At 41.8% G+C, this 21,755-nt stretch overlaps 1 protein-coding gene across 1 annotated transcript; it reads right to left on the minus strand.

Moving 5' to 3' along the window:
* Window positions 1–3,479: 3,479 nt before the first annotated feature.
* tacc1 (transforming, acidic coiled-coil containing protein 1) lies at window positions 3,480–17,787 on the minus strand. Its single transcript, XM_076095689.1, has 13 exons — window positions 17,246–17,787; window positions 15,617–15,726; window positions 11,304–13,530; window positions 10,345–10,408; window positions 9,470–9,659; window positions 8,487–8,551; window positions 7,888–8,019; window positions 7,712–7,788; window positions 7,545–7,588; window positions 6,780–6,943; window positions 6,576–6,682; window positions 6,336–6,456; window positions 3,480–5,632 (listed from the first exon to the last, which is right to left on the minus strand). The coding sequence occupies exons 1-13, from the start codon at window positions 17,404–17,406 to the stop codon at window positions 5,567–5,569; spliced, it is 3,528 nt and encodes a 1,175-aa protein (XP_075951804.1). The 5' UTR covers window positions 17,407–17,787; the 3' UTR covers window positions 3,480–5,566.
* Between the last annotated feature and the right edge of the window lie 3,968 nt (window positions 17,788–21,755).

Consider the following 21,755-nt stretch of genomic DNA (forward strand, 5'->3'; position numbering starts at 1 on the left):
CAAAAGACGGTAAGCGTCGGTAATAGAAGCGGTACTGAACGATGCTTTTTTTTGATCATTTTCAAATTCCAAAGAGTTAAACTGAGGGCTGTACGTTGCAGAGGCAGACAGTAATGTGTGGTGTGTGGTAGTTTTGTCCATAATTTGAACGAGTGAGCTGTTGCAGTACAAAGTCTTGTGCAGTAACAGTTTATATTGGCCATCATCAGGCACCCAGAGGCCCCTCACTGGCCTCCATGCAACACACCACAGTTGTACAATGTTTTAAGTAAACAGTGAAACTACATTTGACTGTCAATAAGAGGGAGAAGAAGGAGATTTTTTGAAAAGTTTGGTTGAGAATAAAGTTTATAAAGGTTATGTTGCTGAGACAAGGATTCCTCTCTCTCTCTCTCTTTCTCTCTCTTTCTGACAGCCTAATGGAGAGCAAATGTGGGCTCCTGCAGGGTGGGGTAGTGGCCTGCTCGCTTATATCTGCTGATCTGTGCCTGGAGGCTGCACAACTGAGGTTCAGAGGGAAAGCTGACTCCGCCTTAATATTTCATGGCAAACCATGAAAGTGTCAGCGGAGGGACCAACAGCCCCCTCCCTTTTCCTGGAGGAAAGGGAGGGAAGGAAGACGGTGAAAGTCAGGAGACCTCCACGTCTTTAGTGTGTTTTAAGAGGAGGAAGAGGGAGGTCCATGTTGCCGTCATAGCAACAGCCAAACAAACACTCCTGAAGTACACGGTCAATAAATTGTGAGACTGCGCGAGAGACGTCACTGTGATCATCCGAAACATCTGGTTTATCTTCTCATGAAAGTTCAGCAGGAGGAAGGAGCTACTTTAATTTGACCTTTAGACAGGCAGCGTGTCCGTTCTCACAGCACTTAGGAGTGAATGAACCAACGATGTGTGTGCTTTAAATTAGTTCATCAGAGTTCAGAGTTCTGAATAAACATCACTCCAGTCAGCATGTGTCAACTCAACATACCCTTTTATGAAAAACCAACACTGATATGTATGTTCTGGATCATACTGCAAGACCAGTGGAGACAGACCCATCTCCTACAAAGGTTCACAACACTTTCTCAGAAACTTGACTTATATTAACAGCAGATTGCAAATGGAGAGTTCAACATCATAGAAAATTTAAAACATGTAGCCTTGAAGGACCAAACAATAAGTGAAAGCTGCCTGGAAGATTCTAAATCCAACATGCTGCATTTATTTATTGCTTCCTCAGTCAGAGCCAGGGCTCTTGAATAGTCTATTGTTCAATTCAGAAAAGCACAAATCAACCATCAAGTGTATGCTAAGCCCTGGCCAGCACAGATCCAAATATTCACAGGAGTGTCAAAAGAAAGACCTGATCCTGACTCAGAGGAGTCCTGCAGCTACTTCAGGAATTTCGTCCAATGTCAGCACCAGAGTAAGGCATACATTGCAGAGCGATGCTAATTCCTTTTAGATTTGGGTTAATGTTAAGGTATTATGAGACGTAGCAGCCCGTGTTCACATTAATCTAACTGTAAGACACTTAAATGAATAACAAACATTGGATGGAAAATAAAACGCAATTAGTGAAAGTTGAAAGGAAACACTTACTTTGACAGACGAAGTAAAAACGGTGCACACTTTCCAAGACGCAGACGTTGAGGTTTCCAACACTTTTGGAGATGATGAGATGTGAACCAGCGGTTCTTTGTCCCTTTAGTACTCTTCCTAGTAGTCTTCTCTGCGCCCCTCACAGCTGGCCGCGCGCTACCGTCCCACTTCTCAACACGCAGAGCAGCCAATGAGAGGCCGTCTCAGCATCCTGGACCCGCCCTCTCTGGCCCAATCACCAGAGTTACAAAAGCACAGTGCATGAGACCTATCATGTAACGTTATACAAAGTTAAATTTACTGTGAGACTGGCACTCTATCTCTTTTAGTGTTAAATTAAAAAGTTAATAGATGATTGACTTCCGTGGAACTTTGGTTATTCATTTATGAATATGTATATGTTCTTTTCCAGCAAACAAGCTCAGTCAAGTCCACTGGATTTCTTCTTATCATGGTACGGCTGACAGGACAGACAAGGTGTGGCTGCTAAAACAAGTCAGATAGATAGGCAGATATTATGTTAACCGTTTGAGAATAAAATCAATGATAAAAGAATAATGTTCACATTTTCACAATGGAGAACCAATTTTACCCTGGATCTTGACCTGCTCAGCTGTATGGGAGCCCCATGATGCAACCAGGCAAGAAATATAAATTATGTATGCGAAACAAAGCTTTCTAGACTAACTAACTGCCATGTCTAAACCTTTCCGACTGATCTGTCAGAATAAACTCTATTTAGAGTCCCACCAGGAACTTTCCTGTGTTTGTGGAACTGGGAGCGTTTAAGCACACCACCATGTGGTGAGAAGGCTCCAACTAATTTGTACAATGTGTAAATGCAATTAAGAACATAAACATTGAAGCCATGTAATAACAGGCAATTCTTAAATTTACAAGGGCTGTCCTCGACCAAAGAAATTCTTAGTCAACTAACACTCATACGATTTTGACAGTTAATTTATTTGTTGATTTAATTGACAGATATGGAAAATCTAGTTTTTTTCACTAAGAGACACACAAAATCACCATTTTAATTCTTGTGTTTGCTAAAGATGTGCTCATAAGTTTCTTAGAAATAAGTTATTCTGCATAATAAAAATGACTAATCGACAAAATAACTCTTATTCGACTAAGACCGAAACAAGGGATTAGTTGACTAAACGACTAAAAGGTGGCAGCCATAGAATTTACTGACAAAAGCAACACCAAATATAAAGAAATTAGACTGAACAACATCCAACCTTTCTGCCATCTGAAGCTTGGCTTCTACATCTCCTCCATTCAATTGTCATCATTTCATTGTCATCTTTTTTAAATTGTTGAGTAAACATCATTAACCTGTTGTGGATTGCTGGTAAAGAATACCAGCAGTCCTTCCGTTCTTCTGTTAAACGGATCCACTATATAGTTAACTGTTTAATGCTGGCAGAGGTGCATTTGACCCTATTTGTGACATTTATTCTGATTTTAAATTTGACATCAGAGATGAATATTCAAATGGTTAAATAACAGGCGGCTGCTCGCAAAATCACTGACACGTCACCATTGTGGACCACGCCATATGACCAGAGACTGTTTTGCTCATATGTTTATGACTACATTGTTATAATTGTTCATTTTGGCTGCTGGAGGAAACTGCAGCCTCTTGACTCACAATCAAAATGCCACTAATGACATGTCTGTAAAAAGCAACAGGACATTGGCTGCGTGCATAAAAACAGGGATGAAATTTGGTGTCTGGCTTGCCTGTAGGAATGAAAAATGGCCGAGTTTGCTTCTGTTTTGGTTCATCACTGCAGTGATAGTGGCTTCAGGAACAACAAAGACATTATGTGTTTTCGACCTGTTATCTTTTCCGCTTAAATGATTCAGGCAAACGAGTAAATATATTACATTTTAACCATTTATTCAGGAATTCACAAAATATAGCCATTCACATACAATCTGAGTATACTTAATTCTTCAATTTTACAAATATTAAGAACAATATTCTTTTCATAAAGTATAAAATTTACACATATTGTACTGTAACAATGTATTTGCATCGTCAGACTAATGTAACACCACTATAATAGGACACAGAGTCACACTGAAACTCATGTCATTTTACAAGGACATTTGGCAATTGATTGTGCTGACGTGAAACAAGGCTTCCACAGAAGAACCTGTCCTTTATATCTGAAACACATCCGACCGAAAACGAACTTGTGCTTTCCTTCAAGTTTAATCGGACCAGAAAATGCTGATGCTAGCAATGAGGATATTATTATTATTATTATTATTATTATATATTACTGATGAACTCTCTGGTTGCCAAATCACAGACAGAATCATTATTACTCACTTTTCAGGATGTTTTTCATCATAAAATATCTATACTTTGTATACAGAACACTTTGGCCACAATGTTTCGAAACAACGGCATGGAGGAACATAGCAAACTATATTTTTTTTTACAAAATAGACTAAATAAAGGCACACCAGTAACATTTGGGCTCACACAAAATATGAATACAGTCCAAAAACATGGCAACAACAGAATGTTTCAACTTTCGGACTAACGCAGAACAAGAAAATGGTTTAATATTACAGTATAATAAGAGCAAAGTGTCATCACCGTCAAACCATCATCAAATGAATAAGAAACAGAATCTAAGATTCTCTTAAGTGCTCTTCATATTTAACAATCGCAGAGATTTATGGTAGGCAAAATGTACATGATGTCAAAACTCTGGTTTAACTGCATAACTGAGGACTTCAGCACACACTTGTATATGTTACAATGTGAAACACAGACAAACAAACTCAAAGGCAACTTAAGAAATATGATATAAAGTATATAAGTAATATTACTTACCTTATAGTTCATTTGCTGATGAAAGAAGATAACCAACAGAACTAAACTGTATCACAAAAGAAATGGCAGCAAGACATTTTTCTATAGGCCAGGAAACGAATACACAAGGGCCAGTTTAGTCACTCAATAGAGAAGACTGTATCATCAATACAGTTAAAGGTATAATATGTAGTCAAATTGTCACTTTCAATTGCCCGACGTTAGTGAGAACCAAGAATAAAACATTATTTTCTGATTGTTTCACGGCAGTTATGTTCTGAGGTACGAATAAACACATGCTCACCTCCTCACAAACCTGTGGGAAGGTGCACGATTTTAAACGAATCATCCTGCTGTGGCCTGTCTGTGTCAGGCCTGTGAGCCTCGGTGCGCCAAGGGGCGGGACAAAGCGGCTGTGTTTGAACTGGGAATGAGAACGGGCCAGAACACCCTGATTATTGGCTGGGGGTCACATCCCCAATGTGGGGTCCAAAAGCTCTTTGCTGACGCCCAGAAGAGCAAAATAAGACGAAAAGAGAAAATACAGGCAGAGGACAGGGTTTCTGTAGGTAAGGACACCACAACACACTTCTAGTGGTTCATAAGTGATGGTGATCAGTTGCATATTATACCTTTAATTACAGTGTAGACACACTGTGTTAAAAGATGTCTGTGCTGTGTGTCCACATCGTCTTTCCCCTAGTTCCAACGTTATTTCCTACAGTTTTGTGCTCAACACACTGTATAAAACAGAAATGTAAATTCTTTGTCATAGAACCAATGCACACAGTTAAAGTTACCTTTAACAGTTAAAGGTGGATGAATCTTTGAATAATAAAACGAGGCTTTACTGTAAATCCTTGGCCAAATATCAATAAATCTCCTTCAAAATTATTAAAATATACCTCACGATAACTCTGTGCTTCTTCAACTGCCATGACACGATTAACACTATGAAAAATGATTGCTCTGGTATCATATTTCAGTCTGAAAAGAGCAACCATCTGTATTTCAAATGTTGTTGCTTTTTCAAAAACATGTACGCAGGGGGAGAGAGAAAGAGCTTGAAGTGTGCTTAAGTGTGATCATGTACAGTATCTACATCAATGTCGCAGTGAGAGTTTGATTTAAAGGCCTCTTAATCTGTTCCCAGTTTGGCGATCAGTTCATCGCATATCTTCGTGAGCTCCTCGATCTCTTGATTCTGTGAGAGACAGAGAGAGGAAGAGTGTTTAGAAGTTGGAGTTAAAGCTGTCAGGACAGAAACATAACAGGACAGGTACAATAAAAGTCTATAAATATGTACACAGAACGGCTTGCAGAAGACTGGACGTGCACACCTACAACATCCAACTGTACAAAATGGTGAAAAACCTACCTAATATTTGTGTTCAGAGATTGATAATTGGGTTCTGTGTCTTTAAATCCTCTTAATTTTCACCAGTCTGGTTTTAGTACACGAGACACTGCCCCCTAGTGTTAGATAAAGCGCCAGTGTGTTGGCAGAAGAGCATTTCTAAAATCTGTGCAGAATGCCTGCACATGATGAAGTAGCAATTTTGAAAACACTGTAATTGAACACCATTTTTTTATTTTTTAACATTGTACAGAGCCACAGGAGTGGGATTTTGTATAAAATCTATTCGATCTAACTGTACAAAACAGGAGATACTTTTCCAAAGCAAAAACAACAAAAAGTTACTTTTGGTGCAATAAGTAAAGAGCTGATTGGAGGACATTTATCATTAATTTTGTATCAACTCAGAGCCAACACACAAACTAAAAAATGTGTTAGTGAAAGGGTTTTAACCTCAATCATCCAGAGTGTTTTTTTCAGCATACCCTGCCTTCCACTTAAACAGTTTAACACAGCGAATCAATCTTAATCATGTTTGTAAGCATCCTACCTTTTGAAGGACAGCTCTCTCAAGTGAATCCACCTTCATCTGCTCCTTCCTCAGGCTGGCGTTGAGTGCGACACTCTCAGAGTCGGCCTTGGCACGTACCTGTGCTATGTCCTCATTAGCCCTGTTAGAGCGGAAGTGAGGGAGACAAGAGAGATCGTCACAATGAAAGACTGTGTCATTATTAAAAACCTGCCTGACGATTATATCCAGGAATCACAAACCGCAGACTTGGAAGCTTACTTGTCCAGTTTCTCCTCAGCGTGCACCTTGAGGGTTTGGTATCGCTGCTCCTCCTGCTTGATCCGCATCAGGTAGTCCTGTGCGCACTTCTTCAGCACCTCCTCATTCTGGAGAGACACATGCGGAGAACGTCTAGTGACCTGGCTCATACGTGACAGCGGGCTGGAGAGCATCTCATGACATTCATACCGAAGCTTTACTGACCTTCTTGAAGCCCTCCAGGACTCCCTTCATGTTCTCATACCTCCTGAAGAGGTCAGCGAAGGAGCGCTCCACAGAGTTGAGGTCGGTTATGGCCTGATCCCTCTCTACGGTCAACTGCCTGACCGACTTACTGCAGGACAGGGACTTCTGCTGCTGCTCGTCCTCTGCAACCAACAGAGGAGTCAAAATATAAGATTTAAAGGGCTAGATGTATGCATTACTAAGCAACAGCTTGAGTCAATGTTTACTTCCTGTCAGCTGATGTCATTCACATACACTGCAACTAGCAACTCTCAGCCTTGTGGGTGCTTGAGCGTCTGAGACTCTTTTTATACATACTACTCTAGTCTCAGACTTTTACGACAGTTTAGCAGAACAGTAAGCCAAAACATACAAACAACAGCTCAAACAGTGGAACATACTTCACTGACCAGGTTAGACACATGGCCTCATGCCCTGCAGTACAGGCCTGACAGAGCATCATGAGGGAAGCTAGCATCTGCTGGACATTTTGGGCCACAGCCTTTAGGCCGTTGTAGAATATAGAAGATCAGCACTAGATGTAAACACTCTCAACATAAGGCTAAGAGGTGACATTTTGAACCTCATTGTCAAATTTTCATTTCAAATCCGACGCACTGCAACAGACCCAACAAAAGACGATGTCTCACAATGTTGGGGAGCAGTCATACAAACACACACACACACATTCTGGTGCCATGAAGTGCATGTAGACTTTACCACCACCAGGTGGCAGCAACTTACCAATCATCTGTGCAACTGTTTTCTCATACTCTGCAACTATTTTCCTGTCAAGATAAAAATAGAAAGTGCAACATTTGTCAGCTTTATTTCTCCACGGTATTGATATTCATTATTTATACTGTTTTAAATGTGAAGCAAGGTTCAAGAGAAACAGTGAAGCTCCATACCTCATCTCCAAAACCTCAGTTCTGCTCTCCTCATACTTCCTCTTCCACTCATTGACCTCAATCTCTTTAGTCATGATCTGATTGGACATGACGAGGTTAAAGTTAAGATCTATAAACGTAGCCATCATCGGATTCACATAATCAAAGGAGAACCGTTTTTTCTGACAGTGGCATACCTCTTCTCTGATCAGGGTGAGCACTCCTGCCTTGTCCATCTCACTCAGAGGCATGTTGTCCTGGGACAGGGCTGCTGTGTCTTGGACCTCACTGCTGGCCATCTTTGTTGTTTGGGTCATACATATCTCACTCTGTGGAACATGCAAAAAACATACTGTGGGCTCAGTCTAAGATCTGACGAGAACATCCATGATCCTTACAGTTTGTCACTAATCACCTCATATGCTGCTTTAACTTTTCATTGCAGATCACATGATGTCTTTGCAAGGTGCGCTCTGGGAAAACTGTTCACATGTGTGTTGATTTTACTAATCAAACACTTGTATAACATGGAGGTGCAAGTGTGGTTATCTTAGAAAAATGTTATGCGAGTAAACTATTAAATTGTTGTAGCAAAATAGCTATCGGGATATAAGAGAGCAAAAAATTTAAACGCAGAAAAAAGTATGTCCTACTGGCTAATAGTTTAGTCAGTATTACAATTATTGGCTAAACTATCTTCTTAGTAAATGAGATAAAAAACCGTGGGTGCAAAACAAGCCGGTCATGTTTAAATATTCATACTGCTCCCTCCCTGTGGTTCCTATAGTCTACTTACCATATCATCTTTCAGACAGCAGGTGTCCTTCTCCTCCTCGTGATCTGTAATTTTACTGCCAGGACCTTTGAGGAGAAAAAAACACCACACAATTAAATGAAAAATGACAACTGTTAACTGCACTAATTACCTATCATTTTACGAAAAAATAATCCACACAGTAATCTTTCGGTGCTCCATGTCAAAAACTCACCTGAACGTTGGCATTAAGAATGTGGGCACTATTTGTCTAGTTTTTGTTCGATTCCCTTGTTTCTGTACTGAGAAGATGGTGCGATACTTGCACCACAGACACAGACTATGGGAAACATTTGTTCCCCAGTGTAACATTTATAACTTTCTTATATCTGGGACAGGGATTTGCTGAGCTTGCGTGCTCCATTTTATTCCTTTATTAAGTTTGACACTTTCTTTTGCAGATTCTCCAACAGAGTAACTGAGACAATTATGTAACTGAATTACTCTCCTTGTTCACAGTTTCCATTTCATCCCGTTGGAACTGGCACCTCTAGTTGCAGATGATTGACGGATGGATGTTGTGATATTGTCGGTTGAAATTGGTAAGTAAAAGCTCACTTCATTATTTGTTTTAAAGGAAGAGATTGAATTTTGAAATAAAAACATGATAAATAGATTTTTTTTCTTCCTAATTTTTGCATAGTATTAAATGGGGACACAATAAGACCGCGGATGTGATTTCAAAGTTTGAAAAAAAGCAGAGAAATCTCAAATTTAACACCATGACACCACTGACCTTTCATAGTGCATGTCCTATAAAATACTACTATCATTAATACATCACAATTTAGAAGGTCAGATGGAACAAATGAGACCAGATATCAGGACTATCGATAGAATTATTAAGTCTACTTGTGCTGTTTGTTTCACAGAATAAAAATGAGCATGGCTTTGTGAAGGTGAGTTGGTCCTTCCACTAAAGCTGACTTAAAGGGAAAGTTGAGGGTTTGAAGATCTAAACATACCATCCATAAAATAAATATCATCGATTGGATGTTTCTTCGCAGGTTCTTTTTGGCATTCAGGTTCTCCTCTCTCCTCCTGGCTGTCTGTTGTCTGGCTCTTAATGCCAGTGGAGGCAAGCTTCTCCTCATCAGTGGCGTGATGAACCCGCTGAGTGATCTCTGGGGTGTGAGCCACCACCTCATCCTCCTCCTGGAGAGGAGGGAGGAAGGACAGGATCCACATTATAATGGGATTCATGATTAGATTCACTTAGATATCAAATATTAAAGACAACTCAATATAAATATACTATTAAACTCCTTACAGGAAAAAAACCATTCAGTTTTAAGCAGCATTAACAAAAACTTTTCCTATATGGGAAAGTGTGTACCGTTGTGAATTGAAACTCTTAATGAACAAATGTAGATACAGTACATTACTGTCGACATACACAAGTATAATTTATTACAATCCCAAAGATCCAACATAACTCCATTTCATGAATATATTCAAGATGCAATATCCTGAGGAAGTTACATTATGTAAGGTAATATTGGTGGACTGGGCCTTGACAAACTGCGTTACTATACATTTTCTTAGAGACTCTGGCATTACACAATATCGTTAAGGATATCTCCTAAGCATGGAGGAGGTGATAATATTGAGGGCAAATAGTAGCAGCAGACTTATACTTGACTGCAGAGTTATAAGTCACACATCTGTCGCCATGCCAAACCAGCACTGCAGAGCTGGTGCCACTGCTGATGCTCCTGTGTGTGTGTGTGTGTGTGTGTGTAACGAGATGAGGCCAAAAGGTTAGACAGCTGCTGAATAATGGACATTGCAGTGTCACTGCAGTAAGGTGAAACATTTCAGCTGACAAAACACACATTACCTGATTGCACACATCAAGCACCAAGGCCTGGCTCTCATCATATTTCTGAACTTTACAAGAATTCCTACAAAACAAGCACAAAGCAACAACACAAGGGTCAGAATATATAGATCTAAAATCAGCGAACCTTAAAAACTTCTTCTTCCTCCTGTTTCTACAACCACAGAGCTGCAAGTATTTCTGTGCCTTTTGAGCTAATTCCATAGCCCCATAAAGAGTGAGGTACAGCTACATACTACATAACTAGCATAACCCTTCTAGTGTTGCCCAACTTCTGGAGGGATCCCAAAACAGGACAAATTAACTTGATGATGTATATGGCCTTGAAAGTTAAGGATAAACCAATGATTTTTTTCTGGCAAAGCAGATGCCACGTTGAGAGTAAAATGGGAAGCAAGCATGCACGAAAGAAAGAGAGCGTTGATAGTGAGAGTACTTACAACAGAAAACAGAGAAACTTGACTTGTTCAGATGTCCTGGGGCTAGTAGTAGTAGTAGGCGAAAGCAGCGGTTGGGGGTTGCGTAACAGACAAGAGGAAGTAGGATGAAGAATGAGGGGGATATTGATTAATGGAACGTAAAACAGATCAGGAGGAAGAGATAAAAGAGAGTTTGTGAGTGACTGAAGGCGTTCAGTGTTAATTGAAAATTTGAGCATAACAGAAGCTGCCGACAGACCTGGAAAAGCTGAAATTAGTCCAAACTACTGCAGCTATAAGTACTTCTAAGAGCTTATATATAACCTGTTTGGGATTTACATCAATGGCCAGTATGAAGTGTTAAGTGTTAAGTGTTAAGTGTGTCCAGCCAAAGAAGAGGAAGCTCAGTGGAGTGAATCTAAACCTAAAATGACATATAAACTGAATAAAATTAAATCTGAATGTTAATCTTGGTGATAATGTTACAATCTCAAAACTCCTGGGGCAAGAAAGAAAGTTTTCATTTTGCCGTAGACTTACGTGATTGTCTTCTCTTTGTTTTTCTTGGGAATCGGCCTCACTTTTTTCTCCCGCGCCGGTTGCACTGCATTCTGTTTGCCTTCGTCTTTCACTTTCTTCTCCGGCTGAGGGGCGCTACTGGACGAGTCCTCGGTGCTCATGGGTTTTGAGGGTTTGAAAGGGTCCACAGAGTCATCAAAATTGTCTGGATCAAAACTGTAGGAGCTCTTCGGGAGCACAGGAGAGCCGCTCAACGCACTATTGCTTCCAAACGGATTGAAGTTCGGGTCGTCCCACTGATTTGGATCAAAGTTATATGTTCCTGACTTAGGAATAGGAATATCATCAAGGTTCAGAGGTGCGGTAGAGTCTGAAACCGGCAAAGGAGTTTCTGGAAGAGGATCCGAAACTGGTTCTGATGCTGGTTGAGAAACTGGTTCTGATGCTGGTTGAGAAAATGGTTCTGATGCTGGTTGAGAAACTGGTTCTGATGCTGGTTGAGAAACTGGTTCTGACACTGGTTGAGACACTGGTTCTGAGATTGTGGGTTCGGGTGCAGGTTTGCAGGGAGCCTCAGATCCTTTGGCCTTCTGCCTCTTAGCTGCGAGTTTGCCGATTGACTTTTTACCACCTAATTTCCTCGGAGGCGGCTTGCTGACCGTCCCCTCCTCCAGACCGAACTCAAGCATCACAGGCTTGGCCTCTGACGATGACTCCCTCATCTCTGGTTCTGCTGGAGCTACTGAGCTGGCCTCACACACAGGCAAGGAGCTACCAAGTGGCTCGAGACTGGGGAGTGAGCTTGAACCGAACGGTGGGGGAGAGTTCTGGATTTTGGATCCGCCGCACTGAAAGGGGTTGAAGCTGTCATCCAGCTGGTCAGGGTCAAATTTATAAGTGGCCTTGGGAATAGGAAGTTCTTCTTCCTCATTTGTTTGGGCAAGATCATTCAGTGAGGCCTTTACTGTCAGGGGTGGAGGCTTGGACTTGCTGGTTTTAGTCTTTTGAGTAGGCTCTGTCTGATCCAGGCCATTGCACTGTGGTTCTGATTCAGCAAGAGGTTTCTGCTCAGGGGGCTCTGGAGCTGGACTGACTGCAGGTTCACTGCTAAGGGCCGAGTCTGGTTCTGGGGCTACAGCAGGAGCTGGAGCTATAGTAGGAGCTGGAGTTGGAGCTGGAGCAGGAGCAAAAGCAGGAGCTGGAGTAGGAGCAAAAGCAGGAGCTGGAGTAGGAGTTGGAGCTGGAGCTATAGCTGGAGCTGGAGCTTGACCAAGAGCTGGAGCAGGAGCTGGAGTAAGAGCTGGAGCTGCGAGTTTGCTGATTGACTTTTTACCACCTAATTTCCTCGGAGGTGGCTTGCTGACCGTCCCCTCGTCCAGACCGAACTCAAGCATCACAGGCTTGGCCTCTGACTCCCTCATCTCTGGTTCTGCTGGAGCAGGAGGTGGAGTAGGAGCTCCAGCTTGAGCTGTAGCAGGAGCTGGAGCTGGAGCTTGAGCTGTAGCAGGAGCTGGAGCTTGAGCTGGAGCTGTAGCTGTAGCTGGAGCTGGAGCTGCGAGTTTGCTGATTGACTTTTTACCACCTAATTTCCTCGGAGGTGGCTTGCTGACCGTCCCCTCATCCAGACCGAACTCAAGCATCACAGGCTTGGCCTCTGATGATGACTCCCTCATCTCTGGTTCTGCTGGAGCAGGAGGTGGAGTAGGAGCTCGAGCTTGAGCAGAAGCAGGAGCAGGAGCTGGAGCAGGAGCTGGAGTAGGAGTAAGAGCTGGAGCTGGAGCAGGAACTGGAGCTGCGAGTTTGCTGATTGACTTTTTACCACTTAATTTCCTTGGAGGTGGCTTGCTGACTGTCCCCTCTTCCAGACTGAACTCAAGCATCACAGGCTTGGCCTCTGACAATGACTCCACCATCTCTGGTTCTGCTGGAGCAGGAGGTGGAGTAGGAGCTGGAGCTTGAGCCACATCCGGGACAGGATCTGCAACTAGGACGGGGACTGGGGCTTGGGATGGCGCTGTGCATTTAGCCACTTCAGCAATTTCCTTCACTGAGGATGGAGCAGGGACAGACACAGAGTCCAGGACTTCTGAAAGATTCTCTGTTTGTTCTGCTTCTAGGGTCTGGATGTTTACTTCCAGTGGTGCACCCATGGGGACTGCAGGCTCATCTTGACCCATGTTGTGGCTGAGCAAAATATCCTGATCCCAAACCGGAGCAGTCACTATCAGCTGCTCCTCCTGATCCACATCTGAAGAAGAATTGTGGGGGAAAAAAACACCAGAATTAACCAAAAACAATTCATAATGCAAAAAAATAAAACAACATGCAAACTTCATCCCTTTGACAATCTCTCCAATCAAATCCAAACTCAGATGTAGGTGACATCTGATTGGTTCCTGGCCAGCCAACTGCTCCTATTACTGCTGTTGCCATGGCAATGTCTTACCATGAGGGCCACGACATTTAAATGATTGATTTTGCGTTGTGTTTAAGACTAAAGGGGCAGCGGCCGCTGTGGAGTATGTACTGCCTCTATGGGAAGCTTTTGACACTTCAACATATTTCAGTATGCCTGTCATACTCGCCATCATGTAATATTATGTTGCTAGGAGACAAGCACAGCCTGCTGTGTTCCTACCTACTTCCACGCGCATTAGCATGTTGCCAGAGTGTCATTTTCAAAGTATTCCTGCAGTCCAACATGCCCATACAAACATGTCCTCATCCAGGTCCACATACATATTCAATAGAAAAGTATGACTCCTTTTTGTTCTCTCACTCTTGTGTTTATAAAGGCAGAATGTGTCACAGCATGCCTGTTTGCAATAATATGCAAAACATGGGGTCAAATTGAATGAATGGAATTAGTTATTTTGCATTTGTTTACCATTTTGTTGTGATATACTTTGATTTTAATGGCTGTAAAAAGTGCACCTGTGCACAGTAGTTGTTTCCAGTCGAACACACATCTATATCATATAAATGATTATCTCTGAACTCAAAGCATTTTTTCCAATGTTATTAAAACTAAAACAATGCAACATAGTATCATATAGTTATAACAAATGGTATTGATCATTAATTATTCATGTATTAACTCAAGGTGATCATGCATTTCACCACATGTATACGTCCATTCAGGAGACATACAAAGTAATCCTCAAGTGTCAATCAGTTAATGTAATCAATTTAACGTTAAGTGCCTTTTTACCTATCTGTTACAGCATATATAGACTGATGCTGATATAGCAATGGAGACGTCAGTATGTTTACATTCAAAGAAGTTTCTAGAGGCACTTCCACTCCTGCCTGCCAGGATTCAAACTTCCTCATTCACAGCTGCAGGACGGGATGTTTGTGGTTGAAACAAAAAGGAACTCCCTCCTCGCTCCATACTGGTCGACCTTCACAATGTACACTTTTGGAAAAATGTTGTCGGAGCTGCTTTAAAGGAAGGATTTATTGCTACCGAAATGAGAATTGCACGGTCTTCTACAAACCTCTTTGAAAAGCGACCTACATGATGGTTTCATCCTGATAACAAGCTTTGTTCTGTCCCTCCCCTCATTGTGACCTCGATCAGTTACCGATACAAAACGGGGCAAACCAAATCCTTTTGTTGAACCTGTTGAATACCAGAGCAAGGGTCATTCCCACACTCTGCTATAGGCTCCTCCTCTCAGTGACAGCGCTTCTGCCATAATCACACCCAAAAACTCAGTGTGCATGCCACCTTACATACCGAGCATGCAGAACATGTTTCACTACTTAGGCATTAGTAACCTTATCTACCTGTAATAAAAACATTGCAACTAAACACATTTATATGATCCATGAAAAAACTTGAGAACTTGAGATAGTGCTTCAATTTAATTTTAAATTTGTACAATTTAAAGCTAAAATGTTGTAGGTAGGTAAATTCCTAAAAATATCAGACTGCATCCAATGACTCTGATGAACCACGCAGACAGTTCAGACACATGAGTGAAGTTCATATTTACCCAAATATACTATTTTAGAAAAGTTTTTTCTTTTGTTGACTATAAAGACAAACACATGTGCAAAAGACTCAAGGAGGGACACTGCCTTTAATCTGTGCTTGAAACGACATTTCTTCTGATCTGTTAGGTATTTGTAACGTTAATGAGAACCTTCAGCTTCACCGCGGTGTTGTGACTGCAGTGTGTTTACGTCTCAAACAGTACGCCAACTCTGCCTCTTCTTATCTTTCTTATCTCCCTCCCTCTCTCTCCCTCTCTCTCTCTCGCTCTCTCTCTCTCGCTCTCTCTCTCTCGCTCTCTCTCGCTCTGTTGTTGGCTCAGCAGTGGCCTCACCTGTTTTGTCTGCATCAGCGTTGTTGTTCTCCAGCTCTCCTGGGAAGGTTGGAGGGGCGCGGACAGGAGTTACTGCTTCAGGAGTGTCGAATTGACCTTCTGAGTCAGAGCTGTGGAAGCCAGAGACAGAGAGAGAGCGTGAACTTTCCAAAACATTCAAAACATGAGGAAGCAGGAGGAGAAAACTGAAGAGCAGTGCTCATAACTACTGGGACTATGTACTCATAAGCAAACGGCTTAATCAGTACTGTGAAACAACTGCACAACTGCATTACAATATGTACAATATGTACAATATGTGCAAGGACAAATGCAATTCTTTATTTCTGTTTCATGCCTCCTGCCAATCACTGCAATTCAACTGCAGAGTGATGTTCCCTTCTGACAATGTTCTATTTTAGAGACCTAAAGGCGTAAAACTATCATCATTTTTTTATTTCTTTGATAAAAAAAAGCAAAGATCTGAGAAAAATGATCGTAAGGATGATACCACAAAAGAGCCTATGCTGTTTTGGATACAAATCTGAAGTGTACTGAATATAATCTTGAATATATACACATTTTAATATTGTAGCATCATGTACAAAGAGGACTTTAATGTGCCTTTTACAAGTCTTTACTATCCCCAATCCATCTATATTACACCTATATATACAAAAATATGTATAAATACACCTAATACTCTTTCCTCTGATGTTGCATTGTGCTTCTGCACTATAGAGTCATGACGGCACTAAAGAGAAACAAAAAGATTAAGTAAAAGAAAGAGGAAGTAGGGCAGCCCGCTCTTTCCTGTCACATCTTTAGCACTATAGTGCATGAGACTGCACCATACAAACTATTCAATGTATAGGTGTGTATTTATCTTAAAATAAGCTGTGTACATTGCAACTGAATACAGTTGCAATGTCCTTTACACAGACAACTTTCAACACTAGCTTGTGATTTCAAAATTGTAGAGCAGCAACAACTCAACAAATCAATTTGATCTGATCTCTTCTGTAAGCCACATACATCACAGCACAGTTAGATATTGATGCGACTCTGGTTAGATAACTGCATGGATAGTAAACAAACAAGGATTTTGGCATTTAAGGTAGAGTGGTGATACATTATTTGGGTTAATAAAATGTACCAAGTGTGGAAGACAGCACAAACTTTACTTGGAACAATGGCGAGGATAATATCAAAGCAGACACGAGGAGCAGAGAGAATAATAAGGCCATGATGCCTTGAGCATGTGTCAGGTTCGTGAGCAACGATTACATCACTAAACTAAACCGAACCTGACTGCAGTGCTGGAGTGTTGTTTCTGTGAAGCCACAGACATGTGGATGTATTGTCAGTGAGGCTGAGAAAAACATTGTGACGGCCTCAACCACAGGCACACCAAACATGTGTCAGCGCTGAACAACATAACATTTGATGAATCTGTATGTAAACAAAAAATGTTGATGCAGATAAACCAAACGTGTTCATTTTCCCCCTCTTTTCCTTCATATAATTAGAGATTCCTCAACCCGACAGGTGGATACACATGACAACACGTGTGAAAATGCCCCCTCCTCCTGTTCAGACAATGTGAAGCAACACTGTGACAGAGTCTCAGGGCTCCAGCACAACACTTGCCTGCAGCCTTGAGATCTCTCCTCCTCCTGCTCCTCTTCTTCCTCTCCAGGTTGTTCCCTCTCCTCGCTGGCCTCCTGCCCCTCTTCATCCTCCTCTCCCTCTCCCCCTCTCACCGCCGTCCACGTCCATTTGGCCCATGACACAGGTGACAGCCAAGACATCGCTCCTCTTTCCACGGGGGGGGGGGGGGTTCTTCCGCCCTCTTTTGACTCAAAGACTCGCTGGAATGGTTTCCAGAGCCCGACTCAACCTTTTCTGTGTGTTTCTTCCTCAGATTTCCACCCTGCCAACAGCTCTCACATCTTTCCACAGAGACGCTCTCTTCACACGAGTTGCTAGTTCCCCATGAAAGGAAGGAGACATTTCTCTTCCGCTCTGCTATTTGTATATTCTCCGTCCTACAATCACAAAGGCTTCAGCTGCTTTCTCTTATCCTCTCTTTTAATGTCTCCAGTCACGCTCCTTGTCCCCCTGCCTCTGTGGCAGAATACCACAGCTCTGATCAGCTGGGTTTCAAAATGCTGTTCTCCCTCTCTCCTCTGCTGAACACCCCCTCCCCAACCTCTCCCCCCCACCTCGGGCCCGTCCACGGACAAAAAACACAGCGGGGGAGGCAGGACGCGTGAAGCCCTAGAAGCGAACGCAGCTACTCCTCACTCAACTAAATGACTTCCCCTGTGGTTGGAGAATGGTACGATCCTGTCAGGCCGCTCTTCCACTCTGAAGCAGAAGGAGGGAGTCAAAAAACAAACAGAAGGTGGAGGAGGAGCTGGACTGTTGGGGCTCCACATTTTATAGCCCAGAGAGAGGTTAGGAATGTTGGGTTAGATCTTTAAGCCTACAGGCTTAACGGTTTCTCCCATCCAGCGGCAGGCAGGCAGGGACGACCAGGGGAACCCGTTCTGTTGCATAGCCCCAGGAGATCTACCGGGCTGGATTCAATGTGTCTGCGGTAACAGTTCACACAGGGGAACATGGCCTTCAGTGCACTCATTAATTGATGGTAAAAACTAGTGCTGGGCAAGTTAACGCGTTAATTTCGCGTTAACGCATTCATTAATTAACGCCGACAATTATTTATTTTTTATTGAAAGACAAGAGACAATAGATATACATAACAACAAGAGGATGACAAGAACAGTGGGATAAAAGCCAGCAAACATCCTATAGTCAGTAATTTTAGTGCACCTATATGCTGAAATTCACGGTAAACTCATTTAAACGGCACAGATCGGGAGCGAGGAAGGACTTTGAAAGTTAGCGGAAAGATTAACATGAGACAACATCCGGTTTCTTCAGACGAACATCCGGTTTTCAGAATAAGATGCCAACAAAGTATGAATTATATTCACATTAAGTATAAAACATGCTACCTGCATCTAGTGAACCAAATGTTATTGCCCTTTTGTTCATATAGCAGTACTTTTAAAATGAAAGTGCGCAATACACTACTTTTGAATTCATTATTGAACTTTGCCATAACAATGCGATTAATCGCGATTAAATATTTTAATCGTTGCCCAGCACTAGTAAAAACCCATTGTTGCATCTGACACAGGTACATGTTGTTGAGGAAAAGAAAGCGTCACATGACTCAGGATGTGTGTATGAAATACCTCAACAGAATTACAGCGTGTTCTCTGAAATAACTGATGCTTCTAAAGCCACTCTTCACATCAACAGAGGACTCTCTGTGTAGACCAAGAGACCAAGTTTATAGATAAACCTCAGATCATTGTATAGAACCAAGGTTAAGCCAAAACACAGTCTCACGTCAAAACTCAGCCGCCAGCCTTTTAACAAAATCTGAAAATACAAGATCACTTTAGCCCTGCTCTGGCCTCCGTTTACTGGTTTTTATTCAGTTTTAGAATTGATTTTAAGATTGTGCTGATTATGTTAAAAGCACTTCATGGCCTTGCTCTTAGTTATGTTGCCTGATTGCTGCTCCCCTATATGAGCCAGCCTCAGATCCTCAAGCAGGGCTCTGCTGGCTGTTCCTGAGCCCCGACTCAAAACTAAAGGCGACCGGCTTTTGAGTTCAGTGTCACTCAACTTTGGAACTTCCTGTCGGCGAATCAGACACATTTTGTAACATGTTTAATCTGGTCTATTTGTTTATTTAACATTTGTAATCTTATTATTTGGTTGCTGGGTATTTAATGCTATTTCATTTTCTTTACTTTTACCGGCCTGATTTTATTTAATTGTGTCGTGCTTTGTTACTCTGTTTTGAAAAGCGAATTATAAACTAAGTTTCTCCTTCTTCTTCTTCTTCTTATCATTATTATTAAAGTTGACTTGTATTTGAGCAAACAACAACAATAAGCAGCAGTTGTCATGTGAGTTTTCAAACCAAAATGAAACACATGTCAGAGCTTCAATGTGGCCACAGCTTCTGGGCTTTTTCAAGAACTCATGTATGGTATTTTTTATGTTTTTTATGTTTTGCTTGCCTTGTCATATAACATGCGAATGCATCCTCTGTGTATTGTTTTGTAATACTGGACTCCTCCCTCATGGTTTGGTTTGGCCACGCAGCAGCTAAACTCCTCCCAAATTCCAATGGAGGAGCAGAGACACACGTGCCTCAGTCAGGCTCAGAGTTTCCACATAGGACCAGAAAGGGAGGAGTTTGTCCTCTGCCCACATATTTATGTCTGGGTCTGGAGGGGCTCGAGGCTGAGGTGAGGATGAAGGGGACCCCTGCCTGCATTGCTCACGTGCAAGTAGTAGGATAGTTATGGAGTAGTACAACGAGATAATCACTGAAGCACAAGGATCAATTTGTGCCTTTATTCTAGGGTCAGTATAGAAAAAGAAATAAAAGCACCAGGCGGTCCTATTTTTGAAGCCACTGAGCCACAGTGGAGCCCCTCAGTAGCTCAGGCTCATTAGAAGAAAATATTACTGTTCCCAGATGTTGTCCTTGTCTATCTGATTAATAGACAAAGCTACAACACATGAGAAAAAGGGAAGGTGTTATCATGGTGTGTTTTCTGCATGTAGAGGTTATTTGGACAATAAATTGAGAGTGAAAAGGGCATTAAACTCTGTTTTTATGGATTCTCAGTTTATTCTAAATTGCTCCCTGCGCCATAGTGAGGGGCCAGTAAAAACTCATGGTAGCCAGGGATAAGTGGGTTATATGAACATAAACTCATAACTTTTCATTGCCAGGGCTTTTTAACAAACACACTAAAGAAACTTGAGCTGAGCACCGCCATTGTTTTCACTCCTTTAAAAACAAACTAGTAGTCACAGTAGACAGCTTTATGCTTGTTTTCTAGTCTAAAAATGGGACCAATAAACATCAGTAGGTAGCGTGAGACAGCTGTGCGTCTCCAGATAAAAGCCTACCCCATTCTACCACCACCACAGCCATTAGAGGTCCTGCCAAGGAGCCCGACACTCCACCAAAATCCAAATAGAACTCAAAGAGCTCAGATTTCAGACACAGTGGGAGGAACCCAAAAGCAATTTTGAGAAAACAGAAAGAAGGAAAACAACTCAGGCCTTCCGAGCCCATTGTGGACATTTTTCTCAGCAACACAAATTCTGCCTGCACTCTGTACAAATGTGACTAATGACATATTTATGTCCAGTCTCCATGTCAAGCTTAAAGAATGAATCCAGTAACAATATTTTTCTGACAAAGTTTCCCTGTAACTTCACAGCTCAAGTGTCTGAAAGAATTCAGAGATAATATTTGCACAGTATCATACTTTAAATACACTCTCGCCATAAATAGAGACAATTTAACTTGCAGAGGACAATGGGGGGGATAAGTGCAGATACACATGGAGGAAGGAAGTGAATCAAAATGCGACTAGAAGAATATGTGTGTGTGTTTGAGGAATAGATTAGGAAGAGGAAGGACAAATGGAGCCATTGACAGAGGGGATGTGTGCAACAATTAGCCCAAGTTAGCATACAGTAGTCCTGACTTTTTCCTTGTCACAACTGTGAGGGAAACTAAAATGTCTCTGACAGCAAATATGAACAGAGGTAAACTGAACAGTGTGAGAGGAACATTCATCAAATAGCAGCTAGAATACTTGCTGAAAACGTTTGGCTTTGACTTAAAGTTGTGACCACATCCTGCCAGAGATGAGTAACTACCTTCAGGTCAGAAAGTAGGCTACTGCTCATGCATCATATTATTTCCCCCCAGTTTCACTCTGAGCTGTCAAAAAGCAGAATCAGTGTGTTGCAGTGACATCTAGTGGTGAAAGTGCATAGTGGCACAGTGCACTTCAAAACGTAAGAACATTGCTGAAAATGCTGTTTACATATTCTGATAGCAATAAATATCATCAATTTAAATACTGAGTTAACGAAGGTCATAAACAAACATAAAACTAGCATATGGCATATATTACGAGACACACCTTTAAACAGTGCAAACTCAATTTATATGCAACATGCTTAAAACTGCACACCAATACACTGGATGTACATTGTGATGACATCTATAGCTGTGCACCGATCAACTGTAAACAAGTTGTTT

The sequence above is a fragment of the Anarhichas minor genome, unplaced genomic scaffold (genome assembly GCF_050575085.1).
Source record: "Anarhichas minor isolate MPS153535 unplaced genomic scaffold, ASM5057508v1 ptg000021l, whole genome shotgun sequence".
NCBI classification, from domain to species: domain Eukaryota; kingdom Metazoa; phylum Chordata; class Actinopteri; order Perciformes; family Anarhichadidae; genus Anarhichas; species Anarhichas minor.